The following is a 23,493-nucleotide window of genomic DNA, read 5'->3' as shown; positions in this document are numbered from 1 at the left end:
TAGAGCCACATGAATACGGGTCTACCCAGCAGAAAGTTAGCTAGGCACTGAAAATGGTTCTCATTCTTTTTTTAGATTGTTGCTGTCCATGTTGAACATCTGAATTGGATGCTACTCAGTTCTGAAACTAATGTTTTGGGTAATTTTTTTCTTTTTATTTATTTTTTCCTAAATAGAGCTTTGAAGCCACATTGCATAGAAAGGCCACAGCAAATGGGGATTGAACTAAATTTAGGAAACCAGAAGAAAAAGTCCTATTTCTTTGTTCATCAAAGGAACTGGGAATCAGCCTTGCTTGCCTGCTGTAGAGAAGAGTTGCATTTGTGCCTCGGACCCTTCATCCTCCATCCCTACAGCCTTGGATATTTCCACTGACTGGGTTTCTCATGCAGCCTGCATCTTCAGACCATGAAATTTCTAAATGTTTATAAAAAAAAAAAAAAAAAAAAAAACACCCATCTTCTCCTCTCAGACTGCAGTCGTAATCTGGGTAAATCCTAGATCATTGAACTCTTCTCTTCCTGGAGAACCGTAGGAAGACATCTCCACGACTAGTCATACTGGCTTATTCATCCCCTCCACATCCCTCATGTAAGTGGGATCCTGGACTGTATTCCTGACTCTGCTCGTGCTCTGACGCTCCATCCTCACCTTGATGGGAAAGCAGAAGTCTCTAAAGCACCTCTTGAAGTTTTCATCAAGAAAGGCATAGAGGATGGGGTTCAGGCTGCTGTTGGTGTAACCCAAGGCAATGCAAAAGTAATAGCTGGAGAGGGCGGCTGTGCTGTGGGATGTGCTACCCAGAGCCTCCACAAGGATGAAAATGTGAATGGGGGTCCAACAGATGATGAAGACCGCCACCACCACCAGGACAAGCCTGGTGATCCTGCGCAGGTTACGGTCTTTCTCTCGGGAGCCGGAAAGGAGTCGGACACTCTTCAGACGCAGAATCATCAGGGTGTAGCAGACAATGATTATGAGGACGGGGATCACAAAGGCAAAGACGAAAACGCAGATCTTCATGAAGAGGTCCCACCAGGAGTAGTCATCATCTGGGAACTGCAAGGAGCACTCGATGACATCCACATCTAGAGGAGACAACCAGAACCGCAAAGAGAAGCCTATTGTTAGTGTTGCCTGCAACAAAATGTTTTAAATGTGCATCTGAATACCGTTGATTTAAAGGTCCAATGACAGTGAGATGATGTTACCTCAAGCAAATGAGGAATAGATGCCATATTATAGTAACCATTCTATCATTGTGCATAAAACCGAGAAGCTAGAAAACAGCCATTTATTGGTATACGATGCTTAACAGAATAAATAAAGTTAGCTAGCAGTATGACTTATCGAGCTGTGAAAGTCGGTTTGGCATTGCTGGCTTTCAGGAGAGCTATATTGTGAGTTTATAGCATTGGCACTTATTCGCATCTCTGTGTATTAGCAGTTCTCCCAGACCTAAGGCTCTGGCAATTAAAGCTAATGTCTATTTGTAATAAATGACTGAAGATTTCAAATCTAGCCATTGAATTAACAAATACCAACTTATCTGAAAAACATCCACCGCTTTATGTGGATCCACAAAAACTGATGGAGAAATTTGTCTACCTGATGACCCAGGAATTGTGATTTAAGGGAACCAAGCATGCTCATTATGATTAAGGGGGTTGCTGAAACATTAATAAATTTGGGGAGGAGAATAAGAAGAACAAAAAGAAGGAGAAGGAGATTAAAAGGAAACAAAGAAATACGAATAGAATCATCATCATTATCAAGGGAACTTTAAATAAATCAGGCACATTTTTCATTTTTACCATTACTATGTAACTCAGATAAAACAAGTGTGTGTGCATGTGTGTGTGCATGTGTGTGTGTGTGTTGTGTGTGTGTGTGTTGTGTACACATATGCTTAGAAAATGACTTAATTTGCTCTGCTTCTCTTCAATAGATTGAATTCCCTTGGAGTGACCTTAATATTAAAAAAGGCCCAGGATCAGTAGTTTTTAAATTACTTTCATGGGTTGGGGCGGTCCACTTACACATCCCCAGACTTCCCATCCCCCAAGGCCAGCCAGCCCCACCTCCTTCTGCCCCTGAGCAGTCAGGAAGCACACAACATGTGGATTTCACTTTGCAGTGTCCTCCCTCACAGATGAAGAAGTCATGAACAGAACTGTCAGTGTCACTTTTGTTTAAAAATATTTTATTTAGACATAGAAAAGATCTGTTTAAAAAAATAGCACAAGAAATATATTTTAAGATAACAAAACCGCTGTATTATAAATGGGTTCAAAAATAATTTATGGTGATCTTAATCAAACAGGCTTTACCAAAACTAAATGTCTCTTATTAGAATTTCAAGTAGACGTACTGTAAAATACAAAATATGGAATCACTTTGGACACCAATAAAGATGGCTATCATAAAAATCTTTGAACTTTAAGTAGTAAATGAAAGCTCCCAGAGTAAGTGGTCATTTTGATTCCCTAAAAAGTCATTTCCACTGTTTCTATGAAGACTATCAGAAACTAACAAGGAATCATTTCAGTTTTTGCTTTAACTTCTATAGGAAATTATTTAAAATACTGTCTTTTTAATTTACCATCACTGTTATAGAAAGAAAAATATCTATTAAACTTTTGGTGGATAGTATTTTTTAAATGTCAATTTAATATAAATATCCTACTATAGATTTTTATTTTTCTCTTGAATCTGGTAATGGTTTCCTTGAAGGTCAGAATATACATTTTTTTGGGGGGGGGCATATTTCCTGCTTAACTTTTGCATTCTGCATTATCTCTTTCTCATGTTTGTCCTCAGTTTAAATGTCACCTCAGAGGCAGTTAGGTACAAGTCTCTCTCAGTCCTTCCCTTACAAATTACCCTATGTGTTGTACTCACTCTATTTCCTAGACAAAAGTTTTATCAATCCATAATTATGTGTTATGTTTCCTAATATTTTTCTCTCAATATAGAATGTAACGAACCTTAGGGTAGGAACCTAGCCAATGTTCAACCCTTAGCAAAGGGTGATGCCTGGAACACATAATGCATAGAGAATACGTTTTAAAATAAATAAACAATTATATTCCATGTGAATATCAAAACCTTGAAAATACATATTATTTTCAGTAGTGAATATGCCAGAGTCACCTGCCTATGTCAAGCAAAGCAATATAAGGACTATTTTATGATTCAGAATCATCATTCAACCATCTTGCATGGAGGAGGAATTCAATAACTATTTGATAAACAGGTGAAATAATCAACAATAGCCAATTTTACAGCAGTGTAGGAAATAATTATTGATGGTAGAGTTGGAAATATCACACAGAAATATCAATGAACTGGAATTTATACCTCAAGAAGAGGTACTCATCAAGAAATTCTAGTCCAAATCTGCCATTTTCATTAAAAATCCAATTTCCAGAAAAACTATACATTTTCAGGTTGTCTTTACAATTTCCACAGTTCCAAAATTAGTCTTTCCTCAGATAATGCATAACTCCACATATGTGGAATCTAGAAAAACTGATCTCCTAGAAGTTAAGAGCAGAAAAGTGGTTACGAGAAAGTGGGGAGATGGGGAGTCATGGGCTAGGGAGAGGCTGGTCGAGTACAAAGTTACAAGTAGACAAAGAAACTAGTTCTAGTGTTCTAGTGTACAGTGGGTTGGCTATAGTGAACAATGCATGTTCAAAATAGCAAGAGCTATTTTCTTACCACATAGAAATGCGAATGTTTAAGGTAATGGATATGCCAATTACCCAACTTGATCATTCCACAGAGCATACAGGTATTAAAACATCACATTGTATCTCATAAATATGTAGAGTTATTATGCATGAATAAAAAAAATTAAAGCAGTCTTTCTTTTTCTTTTATATTAATATCAAAGGGCCTCAGCTTCCACTGATACGTGTTCCAACATCTTATGGCTTCCATAATTACAGAGTTAGATTTTATAGCCAAACTGAAGATTTTCTTGTGTGTATCCTTTTTGGTTAATAACAATGCTATTTATGCTTGTGGTTTTTATACTAATACTTAGCTATCATAATAACAGTAAGAGTCAGATTATGAATTCTCAAAGTATATAATTTGTGCACCTACAATATGTAGAATGTCAGATGTCGAACACAGTATGTAAAATACAATATGTAGAATATCACTCTATCTTTACAGAGTGAAAATGATGTTATATAAAAGAGCCCTCAGTATTGAATGAATATCCTGACAAAGCCTGGACCTATGAAAGGCCACTCTATTGGATGACAATGCTGATATTTATCAAGTACTTACTTCACACAGGGGACCACTTTGCCAGCTTTCCATGCATCTACTCAGTAGATCTGAAAAATACCTGAACAGGTAAGCTCTGCTGTTAACCTTATTTTGCATATGAGAAAACTGAGGCACAAAAATCTAAGTGACAGTTCCACAGGGACAATGCCTGTAAATGGTGAAATCAGGATCTAATTCCAGGCAGATTTTTCCAGAATCTGTACTCTTACCAAAAAAGTAATACTGTAAACTTTGAGGCATTACCTGAGCCAGTGTTTGTCCAGGTGTGTGTATTCCAATGCGATTGATGACTGATTCCCTTTCAGTGAACCTTCTCTACAAACATGAGACTATGAACCACCAATGTCAGTCAGCCCTGATCCAGTGCAGAGAGCATATCTGGACTTCCTCTTAAGAGTCCTAACATGCATGCACTACAACGCTCCAAAATGAATGCAGAAAATGTGGCGGTCTTTCATCACATCAACAAAATCTATTTTTGAATTTTTTTTTGAAAGGAAGAACAGAACCCTCTTATAAGACTACTTTAATTTTCTCCCATTTTTCTTTTTTATGCTGCACAAATTAATCTTCTGCTGACATTGGTGTATCTTTTCTTCCATTGCATCTGCACACATTTATCTACAACATCTCCTTCCTGGAAAAACCGCATCTATCTTCATTTCCTCTTTCAAAAGCCTAATTGAAATCCATTTCTTCTAGGATGTCATTTTCTGACAGAGATTAGAAGGAATACAGCAGATAAGTCTACAAGTGTAACATGAAATATAAAAATTGTTTATTTATTTGCCCTGGGAAAATCATCTATCTTCTTTTATTATTTAGGCCATTCTTCTCACTCTCCTAGTTTAACAGCAGCATCTGCTCTTAAATTGGAGTTTTGATATACAAACACCTCAGTGTCAGAAGACTTTCTTGTAATTTATTTCCATTTGCTGTAGGCAAGAAAACATGTGATTAATCATATTTTTAAATGTTTCTCTAATAGAGAAAATTAGGCATTTTCTTAAAATTTGCCATGTATTAGAGCTTATCACTCATTGGCTGTGGTTGAGCTGGAAATTCATTTTATAGTTTTAGATGAAAAAAAATGTTTTGTTTAAAAACAATGGATACATGTCATTATAATGTATCAAACCCATACAGGATACAACACCAAGAATGAACCTAACTTGTGCTCTGGACTTGGCGGGGATGTTAATGACGGAGGTGGCTGTGCCTGTGTGAGGGATAGGGTGTAAGTGGGAACTCTGTACTTTCCATGCGATTTTGCTGTGAACCTAAAACTGCTCTTAAAAAAAAAAACTGTCTAAAACCAAAGACAAGCTGTGCATGTACAACGCAAGATAAGCGACAATTATTTTAGCACCTATATTTTTACTATTACCTGGAAAGTCTTTGCTGCGCATATTCAATTATCTGTAATCACAGGTATCACAAACCTCCCTAATAAACTGGATCATTCAGACACTTGCTGGAAACATTAAATAGCATTTATAAAGTTCAAAGTGAGTTGTTCTGCTGCCCTCCCCTCAGCAAATTTCTATTAAAAACCAAAGATATTTTCCATAGCTTTGTCTTTTACTATTAAAGCAAAATTATTCCAAAAACAGTAGTTCTCACCTTGGCTCAGGTCAGAGTAACCTAGGAGATATTAAAAATCTTGACAACCAGGTCACACTAGAGGTCAATTAAACCTTGGAGGCAGGACTTGGGTGGCAGTATATTCTAAAGTCCCTAGGGTATTCTAAAATACAGCCCAGAAATACAGGGAAAACATCAGTTATCCTGTTTGCATGGGGCAAGAACTAATATGTCCAAACTGAATGGTTGTGCTCATCTGTAACTACTATCCATCTGTGGACTCGATTTTTGAATGGCCTACAGCCAATGAAGCTGTCACAATGACGTGGAGATTAACACTGAAGGATAAAGGTGAAGAGATCTAGCATATGTCTCTAATGATTCAGTTTCTTGTTAGGGAGACAAAAAAAGGAAAGAGCAGTGTGTCATGGAGTTGCCAGATTATATTTTCAGAATCCACAAGCCTGTAGATTTTTGCTTCATTTCACCCATCCAGATTCTGATAAGCATTTCCAGAATAGGAGATGGTGGGTATCTGTGTCTTGGTAATGTTGATATCCCATTTTCTGCATTTAGAGGTGGAAAGGAACACAGAATGATTTTATAAAATCAGACATTATATTTTCATTGTTTTTTTTTACTTTTATATGTGCCACTAGATATGTGCCCTACTTGCTCCCAAATTAAAAATTTGTATAATTAGAAGTTATTTTTTTTAATAAATGGAATGAAAATGATGATTCTTACCTTCCCTGACTTTGGTACCTCCAAGGACTATTGCAGATATGCCAACAGAAGATGACAGGAGCCAAATACAGATATTGATGATCTTTGCCTTCAAGGGTGTGCGGAAATCCAAAGCCTTCACAGGGTGGCACACAGCTATGTAGCGGTCCACACTCATCATGGTCAGAGTGAATATGCTGGTAAACATGTTGTAGTAGTCAATGGAAATGACTATCTTGCACAGCACATCCCCAAACGGCCAGGAATTCATGAGATAGACAGTGCTCTGGAAGGGCATGGTGGTAGTAACTAAAGCATCCGCCAAAGCCAGGTTAAATATATAGATGTTGGTCGCTGTCTTCATCTTTGTGTATCTAGAAGACAAGAAGCAATAGCATTTTTCTCCATCTTTTAAGTCAAAGTCATAAGGTGAATGTGTTTGTGACTACTTTGGGTTATTAATTTTGCCTATTTATTTACTTATTCTTTAAATATCATTGTGTAAATCTAGAAGGAGTGTTCCAGACAGTCAGAGTAGTTGAAAACTGGGCAGAGATCTCTGAGTTTATTGAGTTTTTTATTTTAGAGGTTTTTATAAAAATATTTTAATGAAAAATTATTTTAAATATTTAATAAAAAAAGATAATGAAGGTAGCATTGGTAGATAAAAAGATGATTAATTAGCTCTTTTCAACAGAATTGCACTTAGTAAAGGTCTTTATTTTGTGACTGACAATTAATTCTAATTCGACAAAGGTGTTTGACTTTTAGCATGTTAGACACTTTATCCTTTTCTCTTCCTTGTGTAAAACAAAGTTAAAACATTTTCTCCTAGAAGTTATTTTAAGAAATTAATTATTGTAATTATTCTATCTTTTGAACATGCAAAATGGTTTTTGATTCTTATAAATGTCCAGTTGAAATGTCTAAAACAAAATTAGATTTGTTGGTTTTTGTTTTTCAGCATGTCACTAGCTTGTCATTTTAAGTGTATTTTATAAATAAATTGGACTGAGTTCTCTTACACATATCACAGCACTTCTGTAGCAGAGGAGAAATAATTCTATCTCTACTCCAATCTCAACAGATTTTTTTTTTACAACACATATTTGTTTCATCTTTAAATGAAGGAGACAGTAATTTTCAACACAGGTTCAAAGATTGCTTTTAAGTCCAAATTATTTATATTATAACAAAAGTTTAGAGCAATTCTGTTTTCACCTAAAACTGAATTTTGCTTATTTTGCTTGGAGAATGCTTCTTCCGAAATCCATACAGCATTAAGAGACCAAGAGGGGAAATCCACTGCTTTCTACACACCCCAGATGTGTAGACCTTCTCACAGTTAATTCATCTGGGCCCCCTTCTATATATATAAATTTCCACATGAGAAACATCTTTTAAAATTCAGTGAGAGAGCAACCCTGGCTTCCCTTAGTGGCAGAATAGTCTAACGTGAAGTCCTACTGTTCTGAGTCTGAACTCACTATGTGACTTGCTGAGTTTCAGTTCCTGATAAATAGGGACAATAAAACCTAACTGGCAGTTCATGAGATAAGGGCAGCCGATGGCTTGACTCATAGGATCACAATTCACCCCCAGAGTCATGCCCGCATTGCCCATCCAATCCCCCTCTCCCTTCTCATCGTGTTAGGAAGTGGATACACTCATAGTTGGATGGAAAAGCATTGTAAAGGCTGGGTTGGTGTCCATTTCAATGTTCTGTTACTAAAAGAGTGATTTAATCTAGAAAATAAGTACTCTATTTAAATATATGTTTTGTGTGTCAAGCAAGTATTTCTACTCAGAGCCAAAAGTTTCTAATGGGGAAGACTGAAATGTGATTTCCTCGGATATTGTCTTCTTAAAAATGTGATTCTATTAAGAGTTGTAATGCAAAAATAAATAAATAATAAATAAAATTTTAAAATATGATTCTATGTTTGAAAAAAATATAGCTCATACACCTATCTTGTACTCTTTCACTTTTTCCCACCCCCACCACCAAATTCCTGCTACTGACCAAGATTCCACCAGGCAATATCTTTGGTGCCTACTCTCAGATTTTGTGACCCTTATATTTCCCTCTTTCTTATGAAGTTAGACTACCAGTCCTTGCTTTATAACGTTAGGGAATCCTGTGTTTAAGTCTTTTTTTTTTCTTCCAACAATATATAGATTTTAGAGGGTCATTTTAGTGTTTAGTGTTTCATCCCTATAACGAATAACTGAAATAATCAATTTGTAAAGGGAAAAGGCTTATTTTGGCTCACAGAGACTGCAGTTCATAACTGGCTGACCTCTTGCTCTGGGCCTGCAGCAAGGCAGCACATCATGGCAGGAGGACATGGCAGAGCAAACTGCTCACCTCACCACCAGTACAATGAGTGGGCTGGGAACCCACAGTCCTTTTCGAGAGCACACCACCAATGACCAGTCCTCCTACTAGGTCCCGCCTCTTACAGGCTCCACTACCCTCCTAGTAGTACCACCCTGAAGATCAAGCCTTTAACAGATGGACTTTTGGAGACATTCAAGATCCAAACTATAGGAGGGGCTCACTGTCCACCTTGAGCCTCAGTTTCTCCAATTATAAAATAGAAAAATATAATGTTTATCCCATAGAGTTCCAGAAATAATCAATGGAATGAATCTGATCCAAAGAGCATGTCTAATTTAATTTTTGTTCTCAAACTCATCCATATGGTGGGAAGCCACCAGTTAGCACAGCAAACAGAGGACTGTAGTTATAGGTAATGCTCATGATCAGATTTACCCAATTCAGTGTGAATATAAAAAGATAGGAGTAAAAGTGAAGACTGAGACCCGATACACTGGAGAAAAACTGACAGAATCATACATAAAATAAAACGTATCTTAAAGTAGTCACAAAATATTTAAAGGTAGTTTGCTTTTAGTTTTTTTAGGTATTTATAAGCAATATATGTCTAGAACTGCATAAAATTGACCTTATACAGAATTCAAATCCTATCATCCAGTCTTAGAATGAGAAATATGAGCATGGACAACAATCATAATAACCACTTATTTCAAAAAGCTCCTGTGTCAGGCACTGTCCATACATTCCACAGACTTTATCTCATTTAGTCCTCATAGTAACTCCACATGGTAAATGTTCATATCCCTGTTCTATAGATTAGGCAACTAAGAATCACAGAATTTCCTTAAATATTCTCACGGTTAGCTGGGTATAGTGACACACACCTGTCATCCCAGCAGCTCAGAAGGCTGAAGCAGGAGGATCACTAGTTCAAGGCCAGACTCAGTAACTTAGCAAGGCTGTAAGCAACCTAGTGAGATCCATTTCAAAATAAAAAAGGGTGAGGGTGTGGCTCAGCAGTTAAGCACCCTTGAGTTCATTCGCTGGTACCAAATAAATAAATAAATAGAATTCTCAGAGTTATAAAAGGCATAGCAGAAATTCAAACCCATCAATCTCCAGCACTTTATAATTTAATCCAGTACCTTGACTTTCAAGTGTCTTACTGATTCTCACAACAACTTCCCTTCTAGTTGGCATTTGAGATGTATAGCTTTTCTCTCATGGATTGGAAGAGTTCTGTGCAGGTAAGTTAGGTGCTTTGTGTAGCATCATGAGAGGTGGGACCTCAGTGGGAGGAACTGAAAGGGATATCAGGTGTCAGGGCAAAACCTCCCTTCCAGGGTTCTAAAGACACATGTTTATACACCTACATCACTGGAAGAGGAGAAATCCCAGGTATAACTAAAAGTGATGAATAAACTATGTGTTCAATCAATACTTGCTGATGATCTCTTAGGGACTACCTGGGACTGAATCCTGTGAGCATGTGAATTTAAAAGTAGACCTTTACCCTCAGAGACAATCCAGGTGAGCCGTCAGGTAATTGTTTATAGTTAAACACAAAACATGAGTCAGTTCTAACTATATGTCATTCACTGTATATCTTCTGGTGAAAAAACAAGGTAGCTTTGTGGCTCTGATAGGAGATGACATTATTTTCTATTTCATCCATGTTGCTTTACAAAATTTCTCAAGCATTTCAAGTAAAATGGCACCATCTGGGTGGGAAGCTTTGGCTTGTGTAGAAAAACTGGAGGTGGGTTGGCAGCAAGTGGCTGCACTTTTTAGCATACACACCGCAGGAGCATATGGCACTAAAAGAGCAAAGTCTGGGGGCTGTCCTCACTAAACTTGAGAATGTTACAAATCAAAGTACAATGCACAGGATGAGGTACAAGGGGAAGCTCAGGAAAAGGGGTCAACCTGGGATCTGGGAGGGGTGAACCTCAGGGGAAGAGTGTTTCAGAGAGATGAAATGCTCCCCCAGGACATCTTAGTGTGTTCTCTTTATAGAGGATGGGGTAGTGGCTTCTAACGTGACATCCATAGGCCCTTGTGTGATGGTAAGAGGACCAAAGTTATCTGCTGATGTGTCAGGAACAAAGGTCATCAGGCAGAGTTCCTAGGAGATGTGACACTTGCCATGCTAGACACAGGGCCCATTAGGAGGATCTCTGTCCTTATGACTCAGTCATGAGGGCTTCTTGTCCTTTTCCATTTGCTTGCTATGGTCCGGCAACACACAGGAGGAAGAGATGATTAGTGAATTATTGGCATCCTTTGCTGTCTATTGCATGAGCTTGGTTTTTGTTTTGTGATTTCAATGATGCTTCTTTAATCAGGAACTCCATTTCACCTTCACAACAATAGCACAATAAGCCTTTAATCTTGATGACTGATCACCAGCACACATTCAGCTTTATTGATTTCTGTTATTTTTAGCCTTTACCTCCAACGTGCCCCATGTTTCCTTACATACACCCTCTCGTCTCTCTCCATTTATATTCACGTTCCCTCCTCTGTCTTCATCCCTTCATTTTCTCAACATGTTCTTTCAGTGCCTACCCCACAGACAGCAACATGTTATCATTTGAGGATGACTGAAAAATAAAATCAACATTCAAACCCAAATTATATACAAATTCAAATTATAATATGCACTAAAAAAAGAAGAGAGAGATCAGTGAAATCAGGGCATATTTGAAAGAAGAGAGGATGTGGCAGGACCTTCAACTTTGAGAAAGATTTGGATGGAGAAGCTAGTGTCTCCTTCAAGAATAGGTGAGAAAAGGGATTTCCAGGTTCAGGGATGCTGCTGAGGATTGGGGGGGGGGGGGGTGACTGACTGGGAACAGTGTATTGGGTCCCAGAAGACCTTGAACTCCAAAGGACAAAAATCATTTTAACATTTATTATTTCTTATGTCACAGACATTATTTCAGAAACTTCTTTTTATTTGGCAAAGTTGTCGTGATGATCAAACAGCACACACAGAAAATTACTTAGCAGTGGGGCTGGTCCTTGACAGTTGTGCAGTGGGTGCCAGACGACACTGTCACCAGCACAATGCTGCTGTTGCTGCTATTGCTGCTATTATTAATTACCTGCCAGAGCCCTAACAACCCATATCGCAATTTTGTTTGATGCCATTGACCCTACTTTTTTGGGGAAAGGAAAGGTCTGAGAAAAAAAAAATCTTAGCAAGTATTCTCCATGTTTCTCAAGGATTCTTAGAATCCACATGTAATAAATAGAGGAACTCAGGACACATCTTATGACAAACATTCCTAAGGAGTCAGGTGTTTTATCAAAGAAACAAGGTAATCCTCTGAACTCTGCCACTTCTTGCAGCTAGAGATTGGAAAGCATTCTGATAAGTGTGGCCAAATCTGCATCATGGGCGTGGAAGATATTTAACATGAGAAAACAGGGCATGCTCCGGAGGATAATATGATTATAAAACATTAGCATACTGACCCTATATGGACAAAACACTTTCACATATGTCATGATATTTGAGGTTTTCCTTAGGTGGTCTAGTTGTTCATGGGTATCTGTGGGAGATTGGTTCTAGGACCCATAAAGACATCAAAATCCATGGATGCTCAAGTCCTGATATAAATTGGTGCCATATTTACATATAACCTGAGCACCTCCTTGGTCTACTTTAAATCATCTCTAGATCACTTATAAAACCAAATATGACAGGCCTGTTTGGTACATGGAAAGCCAATTATACCCATTTGGGCAAGGAGACAATTCAGATGAAGTAGGTGACTTGTCTGAAACTACGAACTAGTGAGACAGTAGGAAGTCAAACCTTAGTACCAATGTGATAAAAAAGAAAAAAATAAATAAAGATTAGTGGCCATTTTTCTGAGTGGATTTTTTTTTTAACATACCAAATATCTAAATATCCATGAGGTACACTTGAAATGTTGTTTGGTTAAAAAGAAGATTGTGATCAAACTAACCCATGAGAGCTGGCAGCTATCTCCCAACAATGAGTAACCACTCTGAGTAAGAGGACAGTTCTGCAGCACCAGGGAAATGCAGTCCTTTTTAGCTGACAGTGGGAGACCAGCATGGTAAGAGACAAGCTTTGGGTATCCTCCGCATCTCCGACAAACATGGTTATTCACTGTACCAGGCATGTTTTCCAGATACATATAATTCCAGATTTTGTGTTTAAAATGATCAGAAAGTTTGAGGGAAGGCAGGGGAGATGTTGATGAAAAAGCAAAAACCTTCAGTTATAAGAGGAATAAATTCTGGGGATCTAATATTCAGACAATAGTTATTAATACTGTATTGAATACTTGAAATTGGTTAAGAGAGTAAGTCTTAAGTTTCCTTGCCTAGCACACAAACCCATATACATGCACAAAATGGTGTGTGGTAATAGATGTGTTAACATTATCATGTTAACACATGATATATTTCACAATGTATATGCATTTCAATTGTGTTAGATTTCTTTCATTATTAAAAAATTGCCTGAGATAATCAACTTGTAAAGAACATTTATTTTTGCTCACAGTTTTAGAGTTTTCTGGTTATTTGGCCCATTTATTTTGGTGGGGGGTGTCTGTGACCAATGATATATCATGGTGGGAGCATATGACAATGGAGGTGATTTTACTTTGTTTGGAGAGAGAGAGAGAGAGAGAGAGAGAGAGAGAGAAGAGATTGAAGAAGAGACAGGAAAAGCCAGTGTCCCAATATCCTTTTCAAAGACACTAAACTCCCACTTAGCCACACCACCTAAAGACTCCACAACCTTCTAACATCACCACATACTTGTGACCAAGCCTTCAATGCATGGGACATCATGATCTAAACTACAGTACAAACCATCACCTTGTACATCTTGGATACATACAATTTTTATTTGCCAATTAGATCTCAAAAGGCTTGTGGTGGGAATGAACCTTAATGTAAACTATGAGCTCTGGGTGATAATGCTTTGCCAATATAGGTTCATCAGTTATAACCAATGTCCCATTCTGGTGTGAATATTGATAATGGGGGAGGCTATGCTTGTGAGGGGCAGGTAGTATATGAGAAATCTATATTTCCCAATCAATTTTGCTGTGTACCTAAAACTACTTTTTAGAGAAGTCACTCTAAAAATTTCAGTGAAAATAAAATTATCAGGAATAATAATTATGGTCCTAATGTGACTTCTCACATTTAAAAAGAGAATGAGTTTGTTTCACTAATTCTCCAGATAGCTTTGGTTTGTCTCAATGACATTAATTTGCTAAATATCCTCCTGGATTACTTGCTAGTGGAATTGTGTTTGTTTACAAAAGGGCAGTGGTTTACTCATTTTCTAAAAAGAAAGTAAATTCAGTCATTGTTTCTCCAATGATTTGACTGATATCTCCTCAGTCTATAATATCCTAAAAGACTCATATTCACATAGGATTCCGACACTTACAGTTACCCTGCATTACTCCTTCACATGCACAGAGCAAAAATCTTGAGCAGAACTCCAAAGGAACCTGAGTTCCTTAGCCGTTGTACTGCAGTTGCACACAAGTAGCAATGCACAGCCAGGATCCCAGGTGTGCAGCTGCATTGCACCCTGGCAGTCTGCCCCTGAAGGGCAGTAGCCAAGAAATACAGGGACTATCCAAGTAGGAATTTCACAGGACTAGCCAGTGCCCCAGGAACAGCTCATTCCTCTGTCTCACTAGTTACAGTGGTGTCATGGTGCACCCTTTCAACTCCCAGAACAAATATTTGAGTGCACCCAGTTGTGCATGCAGTGTGAAAGTTATCATATCTGCCAGCTCCCAGAAGAAAGTTAAAATTACGAACTAGCATGTTGTTTCTTAATGCAAAGCTACTTGGTGCCTAGAGGTATGTGGATATTTTTAATTCCACTCCATATCTTCACATATAAATCTGACCCAGATAGGGTCAAGTCTTAGAGTGTGGACTAGTAGAGAGGCCCTGTGATTACCCTTTCTGCTATGCCCTCTGTCAGATGAAGTTGCTCCTTCCCTGGGTAGGAAGCAACACAGTAAGGCAGAAAGAAGAGAGAGATTTAGAGTTAGACAGACCCTGGGCTCAGATATTAGATTGGTCATTGAGCAATCATGGGCCCTCAGACAGATACTTGAAACTGCAGTTTTATGTCCCATCTGGAAAAAAAGAAAACTCTAACAATCCTTATTTCATAGGTTTGTTGTTAATTTAAATGAGCTAATGTTCAATAGGAGCTAAGAAAATCATGCCTATTGTGGTACCTGATCTCTACATGCTCCTAACTCCAGTCATGCCTAAACTTAAGGTCTCCCCCTCCAGCTTCTGACCAGTTTCTTTGGAATCTCTCATTTCATCATGTTTTCCTTATCTTTCATTTAAATTTCAATTTGCTTAATCAGTACAGCAAGCATCAAACAAATAATAACCCACAAGCCTTCTAAAATATTATCCCATTCCTAAAATCTATTCTTCTTACATAAGTTCTTCTTATCTAAGACATAAACTGGAATTCCCTCTAAAAGAAGAGGAGGGAACTACTGTTTGATTTTTCCACTGAGGAATAAAAAATGTTATTCTGAAACTTTCTCTTATTAACCCAGTTCTAAGTCTATATTACTTGTACCACTAAAATCACATGAGCCAAACTTTAGAAAGGCATCTGTCCTGCAGCCATACAGGGCTCAGAGCCTCCTGGGGCAATAATTGAGTTCATCCAAAAGTTAATCTGGAATGAAAGGAGGAACTCTTCTCTTCCAGAGAAAAATGAATCCCTCTCAAAATGAAGAGTGGGGCAGACACCAGGAAAAACTGTAAAGCCAATAGAATTGAGAAGTAATTTTGGAAGCTACAATTTTTTTTTGAGTTTGTTAAAGTTTTAAGAGCCTTATACCAGGTCTCCAAATGAATTTACTTCCTCCATCCCTCCCCCTCATCCCCCTCCTTCCCTCCTTCCCTCTTCACACTTGTGAAGACCCTTGAAATGGTTGCACCAGGTTTTGGACTTCTTCTGCAATCACACATCCCAAGGGTAGGAAAATAATTTTAGCTAATCCATATAAGCAATTGCAATGAAACTGATTCTCTTTTTTGAGAGGCTGTCCAAAAGGTACAAATTTCTTTGAAAAGTGAAAGATAGGCTTTTAATTCCTGAAGTTATTTCTGTGACGTTTGCATCAAAGGAAATGTGTAACGCTGATTCCAAAACAGGATTTAGGAAAAATGAGAATGCACTATTCAAAGCCTCAGACAAGGCCAGTGTACAACAGGGGGCAGCAGATGGTGAATTATGCAGGCACAGCATTGCACCTTGGTGTTTTTGTTAATACCTCTCTACATGTGGTTTGGGGGAACATTATCTAAGGTGGGCTATGGTGACACTTGTGAGTCTGTGAAAGACGTATATACACACCACTGCAGTGATGACAATAAGTATTTCAAGGAGGGGGACGAAAAGAGGCAGGCACTGTGACAGACACTCTGGGCTACCCTATTCCTTTACATACAACTCCAGCTCTTTATACAGTTACCAAGGGACCAGACTGGCCCAGCAGTGCCCTGAGTGAGTAGAACATGCCACAGAACCTAGGAGAGAGAAGCATGGAACTTCTGCTCAACAGCGGAGGGAAAAATGCTCTTTCCTCCAATTATGAGCAAGAAAATAGGTGCCTTCATGAAGATCAAGCTCCACACCCAGAAAACTTGGGTTGTTTGTTGCCTTTGGAGAAGAAATTTGAGTTTAGCAAGTGTAACAATTTCCATATTCTTTTTTGGTTTGTTTTTCCTCTGAATCCCTTATAAAGTCACCCCCGTAGAGAAATTTCAATGTGCTAAGGCTGAAGGAGAAGGAGGCATAAGACTTCTACTCCCAGGGCAAGGTCAGGAGAGGACTGAACTCTAGCAACTAATTAGTGGAAACTAATGAGAAATGGGAAAGGCAAAACTTATGACCAATAATCAAAGAATTTTATGATCCTGGTTTTTTTAGTAAAAATTTCCTTGTTTATTCATACACCTTTACAGAAGTATAGCTTTCCTCTAAATTAAACAAAAATAAACATAACATTATGGAATTTGAAGCTTGAGAAGAGTGTTCTCTTAAGGAGAATAGAGGGAGAAGGGGTTGTGTTTGGGTTGAGCTGTGTCCTCCCCAAATTACCATGTTAATGTCCTAGTCACTAATACCTCAGAGACAGGGCCTCCAAAGAAGTAAATAAGGTCAAATGAGGACATCTTGGTATGTCCTAATCTGATATTATTGTTGCCTTTATAAAAAGTGGAGATTTGGATACAACTGTGTACAGAGAGACCATATTAGGACACAGGGAGAAGATAGACATCTATAAGCAAAAAGCAGAACTCAGAGAAGGCCACCCCAGTGCATACCTTGACCTTAGACTTTGGCATCCAAAACTGAGACAATGACTTTCTGCTATTTAAGCCACCCAGTCTGTGGCACTTGGTAAGTTCAGTCCTTGCAGACCAGGGTAGGCAGATGTTCTAGAAACCCAAGATGCTAGTGAGATCATCACATAGAGTCATCCAGAAAGGAAGTTAGTTGAGTCTGCAGAAGGGATGGATAACTGGGAGACAGAGATTGGATTTAGGGTTTGTCAGAATGTAGCTGACAGTTAAAGTCACAAGAATGGACCAAGCCATTGAAAGGGGGTGTAATGGACAGTCTGCTGTATCCTCTCAGCCAGTCCGTGACTAGGTCTTCAAACACCTATTTGAGTGTTGCTGTGAAGGTGTTTTCTAGAAGTGATTAAAGGACATAATTAGCTGAGATCATTCTAGACCATAGGGAGATCATCTTAGATCATCTAAGTGGGCTTGATGTATAAACCTTATGAGCAGAATTGGGGTTTGCTGGGGAAGAAATTCTACTTGGGGATATTAGCCTGTCCTTTCCAGCTTTCTGCAGCCTGTCCTTTATGGATTTTGGATGTGCCCAGCCAGCTAGCTCCACAACCATGTAACACAATTCCTTGCAAGACATCTCTTAGCATGTATGTCCACTACTGGTTCTGCTTATCTGGTTGAGCCTTGACTAATACAAAGAATATGTCAAGTGGGACATAAGACAGCTGAGAAGACCCTAGGAAAAACATCAGAGGAAGAGGAATATGTGAAGAGAAGCCCAGAAGATGAGGGGGAAACTGAGGAATGAGGGTTTTCAGAGAAACCCAAGGTTGGGCAAAGCATGCCAGACCTCCACAGATGTCAGGCACCAACCAAACTCCAACAAGCCTCTGAAACATAAAGCCATAACTTTGGTACAGGAGTCTCAAGCAAAGCAACTAAGTGGAACCAGGAAAAAGAGGAATGGGGAAGAAAATGAAACCAAAAAGATAGATTATTCCTCCAAGAAGTCAGCTATTGCAACACACAGGTTGATAAAGGACATTAGCTAGAGGAACTCAGAAAAATGGAGGGTTGGTGGATATTGAGCATGTTAATGTGCTGAATGGACAAGAGACAGTGGACAGGGAGAGTAAAAGGAGATAACTGTATAGCAAAGCCTCCAGAGGATATGAGGGTCAAAACACAGGAACTGGTATAGAAATAAAGAAGTTCTTCCCCTGAGATGGAACAGAATGTAGAGAGAGTAGATATCAATATGCACAGGAGAAGAGACCACAGAAACTGAATTCTCCTCCCTCAGTGACCTACTGGTTAAGGTCATTTATTAACTGTTAAAAGAAAATATAGTCAGATGAAAAGTTTGGGAGCCAGTGCATATTTAATTCTGGCTTCCATTTTTATAGGAAATGGGAGAAGAAATTGGCTCATGTTAGAAAACAGGATAGGGACATAGAAAAACAAGAGTGACCTTAGTTTGTTTAATCTGCCCTTGCTTTGGTCTTCTAATTTGTTAAATGGGCATTGTAATAATATATCTATTGCTATTAAGATTAAATAAAATAATTCCCATGAAGTAGATAGATTTTCCTATATGACACATATTAAGCATTTATTAAATTTTAATCATCCTTGTTAATGCAGGAGACATTTGTTAAGCATGGAAAGTTGTGGTAAAGGTAGGAGATTGGATGTTTAAGATGTCAGATGTAGGGCTGCCTGCCAAGGTCCAGAGTACAGGTGTGCTGGACAAGAGTGTTTACTAAAGTTTAACATGGCACTAGGAACCTGCGAAGCATATCCAAGGGCACATCCAAGGATCACAGCTCCCAAAGTCTGGCAAGGGGAAGAGGCTGGAGTACATAGATTTTAGGGTTTTCACAGTGAAATGTTGATGTGCCCTAACATTAGTGGGTCATGATTGTTGGTGCACAGTAAATGATGAGAACCCTTGAAACTTTAAATATCTTCAGAAGATACTGGGCAGCATTCCCAGGTGCCCAAGGTGGGAAAAACTATCTGTAAGGTAGGTCTAAAAATAGTCATCAAGCTCTAGTTTTCCAAAGCTGTAGTTCCACAGTTCTGATTTTCTCCCCAAGTTGGAGCTGTCCATCCTAGACCTATAAACTGCCCTTCATTTAAGCATCTAATTGTCACCTCTAAAAGGATTTTCTTTAAGACTAAGTTACACTAGGAACTTTTTCCATGTATAATATCTTAAAGCAGTGTCTTTCTCAAAAGCGATCCTCCATCTTTTCAAGCAAAGTAGTCAAGCCCCCAATTTCCATTAGAAGAATGGCATGTGGATTCCACACTTGACTTGGCTCAGTCCTGAAAAGCATATCAGACCTCCTTCTTGTTGCCCTCTCTTGAATCATCATCCTATTCTTCTCCTGAGCTAAGTAAACCCAAGCCCATCACCTTTTCTTCAAAGGTTTTATTTTTCAATTCTTGAATCATCTCTCAGCATGAACAAATTCTAAAAACTTATTTTTACCCTTTTGGCTATGAATTTAAGTGAACTGTCATACCTGGATTTCCAGGGTAGCAGTGTAACACTTCATTTTCATTTATTGTCATACTTAACCTCTAAATAATGAGAATGTGGTAGGAGACTGGATGACATTGTTCTGTGAACTACTTTTTAAAATATTTTTAGCTGAATTTATCTCCATCTAACAAATTTTAATACTGGCTATCTTTGGGAAGTCTATCCAATAAAGTCCTATGTAATCTGCAAGAATTCCTTTCTTCCTCCCAACATGTCTATCTTTGCACAGAGCATCTAAGTGCTGCTTTAGGATTCTCCATTCTTTTTAATTCTAGTCTACAGCCATTTAAAACATTGAAGAGCAGCTAGGAAGCTCTTTTCAAACTCAAGATTTCAGGTACTCATTGGAGTAGCAATAAGATATATCTGTTTCACTTAAGCACTTAATACGACATGAGTAGAAACAGAGGAGATGTGTTTGTCAGAGTCCTCTTTTTGTATAACAATGTTTCATTACCAAAAAAAAAAAATGGACCTCTATACAAAGATCTCCTAAAATTTTTAATTACAGTGTAGAATACAGTTGTCTGTTCTTTTGTGTAATTTTCTCTTTGAATGGAAACCAGTCCTGAAATTACTAATGACTTGGACCAATGATTTGTCTTTAACATATTTTCTCATATTCTTTACTCATCACATAGAAATTGCTGTGAAATGTGATAAGCAATGTGGAAACTAAGGGTAGCATGCTACAGATTCTAACTGTAAAGTGAGCTTTATAATATGGATTTAAAGGCTTAACTAATGATTTTTAACTTCTGAGTATAGTTGGAGATAAAAGACCTGACATTTCAAAGCTCCCTCCCCACCAAAAAGATAAAGAGGAAATTTAATTATGGTGACTTTCCAGGAGAAAGATTCATGCTACTGTAGATATTGTTTTTAAAGTTCACAATTAAAGGCTCTGCCTCAAAACTAAAGTCAACATGAAGATGAAGAAAAGAAGAAGGAGAAGGGGAATGGGAATAAGAAGAAGAGAAGAAGAAGAGGAGGAGGAAGAAGAAATAATTAGTTCTTCATCCTTTCGATGTCCTTAATCAGGGCAACTTGCCTCCTCCATTTTTAGGGACAACAGGAAGGAATGTAAGCTTCCTTATACACTCTCCAAGGTGTATTTCCTCAGCATTTTGTCTTGAGAAAGTGAAGCACATATATCTCAAAAGGCATACATAACAAAGTACATCTTTTCCCTTTTCTGTCTATTTAAAATTAAGAATCAGTTTACTTACCAGAAATTTAGCACATATTTGGAACTTTATTGGAAGTTGACATCAACAAAATTCCACAAAAGAGCAATCAAATAAAACCTTCAATATCTCATAGTGGGGAAGAAACAGCAAAGCAATTTTAAAAGTATCTGCACAGTCCACAGTTTAGAGGATGAATATTAGTTGGCTAATTTACAAAAGTCACTGATAGTGTAAAGATATGAAGCATTTTAGTACTAAAAAGGCTCCTATATGGAGTATTATAACCTTAAATAGAATATCAGGCTTTGTTTGTTTGTTTCATAAACCATAACATCAGTCTGATGAGTCACAGAAAATTCTGAATTGCCTTCAGTGCACTTGAGGGGCCTGAAATTCATCTTAAGAAATATTTAAAGGGCAAACAAAGTGCTGCAAACTGGAGCAGGCAACCAGGTAAAATGCCACGAAAATGATCTGGCTTCTTGATCAAGAGACATTGACCATACAGTCTGAACCTTGGTACCTTCACACACACTGTTTTCAGAGGGTTTTGGTGCCCTGGGATGGGGAGTGGGGTAGGTCTCTCTTAAATCCTGGAGGCGCTTCAGGCCTGCAGTCCCCCACTAAAAGCTCTCCTAGGAAATCCTTCGCCTGTTTTAAGAAACAACCCTCTCAGAATCTCCTGAACCCTGCACAGAGGAGTCCCCCACCACCAGGCTGGCTGCTCCAGGATCCCGCTGCTTCCCTCCCTGCCTCGTCCTGTCTCCGCCACGCCCTGACCCAGGTGCTCACCGGATGATCACGAACATTACCAGCGAGTTGCCCACCAAGCCCACGACGAACACCACCGAGTAGACCGCGGTGATGATGACGGGGATGGCGGGGGAGATGTGCGCGGGCTCCAGCTGAGCTTCCTCGGAGCCGGCGCTGCCGTTGCCTGACTCGGCCCAGCCGGGGAACCAAGCGCTGCTGTTGGGGAGCAGGCAGGCGCTGGGGGCGCAGGTGGGGCCTGGCTCCCCACGGAAGATCTGGACCGGTGACTCCATCGCGGGGAGGCTGCAGCTGGAGGTCGAGGAAAGGTGGCACCTGCGCGGCTGTGGAAGCGAGAGGACACGTTGGACCCGGACGGGCAAACTTTGCCCGCGCGGGGGCCAGCGCTCAGAGGCTGGCAGCGCTGGAGACCAGCAGCCCCTGGATGCTCAACCCGTCGCACATTCCCCCGGGGGGCGGGATGGGGAGGACCGACCTCGCTGCCTTCCCAGTCAGCTGACGCCCCTCTTGATGACCCGCAGGGGTGGAGAGAACTCGCTTCTAAGATGACCCCCGCCAATTCCTAGGTACTGTCCACTGGTAGAACTGTCCGCAGACTGCTGATCTGAGTTCCAAGGACAAGGGACCCCCACCCCCTCCCGCCCAGAGCACAGAGTCCTAGCTGGGACTGCGCCTCCTAAGCCCAAAGCTCACCTCTTGTTCCCAGTGGCAAACGAAGTAGTCGCGGTGGAACCGCGCGTTCCCAGGTCTGGCTCAGCCTTCGGGATCTGTGTGCACCTGTCGCCCGGCGTCACTGGCTCTTGGACCCCTCTGACGTTCTGAGTAGAGCGCGTTTTGCCAAACACGGTCCTGGTCTGTACTGCTCAGTGCGGGGCTCCCACTACTGGAGGCAGTTTAGAGAGACTGGAAGCAGGTAGGATGAAGCCAGGCGCTGGGTACCCGCTGGCTGAGAGCTGGGCTCTGGCTCCCGCCCGAGGCCCGCCCATCGCGCTCGGCCCCGCCCACTCGGAGCTATTCCCCCCCCCCCCCGCCCCCCACCAGCCCAGCCGCCCAAGGAGAGGCCCCGCAGACTCACCCTGAGCACTAACTGGCGAGAGGAGCACACTGCTTTAATGCTTCTAAAGCCTCCCCAGTGACCTAAGTCTGAGCTCTGGGTCATTTACATTCAGTAATAGGAAGAGGTATGCTTATTTAGTGCCAGTGTTCATCTGGATAATTCATAATGTGTTTAGAATTTATTGTCTCTCACATCTTTTTTTTCAAAAAAAAAATGAGAAAAGCTATGGTAATTTTATCTGTATTTTGTTTGTTTGAGCGAGTCATATAAAGTTGTGAAATAATCCAGTTAGAATAAGACCAGGTAGTAAAATATTAATGTTTTCAGGTGCATACTTAGAATTGCCTGTGCATTTTGTAACTTTCAGTCTGCCTCAATTGGAGTGGCAGGCTGCACCTAAACTGCATCTTATAGGTACTAACTGTATAGCCTGTTATTACCTGCCAAGACAAAACACTGTCCTTACCCAGGCCTCCTTCCTGGTCCTGGAGGGTGATGGTGTTTCTCTCTCCTACATTAATCCTGGAAGCCATCACACTGCCCTTCTTTACTCTAAGCCCAGAATTTAACCTCTGTAGAGACACTCAGTCACCACGATTTCTTGTATGAC

At 39.6% G+C, this 23,493-nt stretch overlaps 1 protein-coding gene across 1 annotated transcript; it reads right to left on the bottom strand.

Annotated features, from left to right (window-relative positions):
• Window positions 1-459: 459 nt before the first annotated feature.
• Window positions 460-22,101, bottom strand: Oprk1 (opioid receptor kappa 1). Its single transcript, XM_027932868.2, has 3 exons — window positions 21,848-22,101; window positions 6,637-6,989; window positions 460-1,088 (listed from the first exon to the last, which is right to left on the bottom strand). Exons 1-3 carry the CDS (start codon window positions 22,099-22,101, stop codon window positions 556-558), a joined length of 1,140 nt encoding a protein of 379 aa, XP_027788669.1. The 3' UTR covers window positions 460-555.
• Between the last annotated feature and the right edge of the window lie 1,392 nt (window positions 22,102-23,493).

This window comes from Marmota flaviventris, chromosome 15 (assembly GCF_047511675.1).
Source record: "Marmota flaviventris isolate mMarFla1 chromosome 15, mMarFla1.hap1, whole genome shotgun sequence".
Taxonomy (NCBI): Eukaryota; Metazoa; Chordata; class Mammalia; order Rodentia; family Sciuridae; genus Marmota; species Marmota flaviventris.
This window is presented reverse-complemented; position numbering and strand designations above follow the sequence as displayed.

Excerpts from the sequence above, each read along its gene's own strand:
- Oprk1 (XM_027932868.2), bottom strand. The coding sequence starts at position 22,101 with ATGGAGTCACCGGTCCAGATCTTCCGTGGGGAGCCAGGCCCCACCTGC. Across the intron at positions 6,990-21,847 it reads GTAATGTTCGTGATCATCCG|ATACACAAAGATGAAGACAG; the intron begins GTGAGCACCTGG and ends CTTGTCTTCTAG. Across the intron at positions 1,089-6,636 it reads AGGTACCAAAGTCAGGGAAG|ATGTGGATGTCATCGAGTGC; the intron begins GTAAGAATCATC and ends TGTCTCCTCTAG.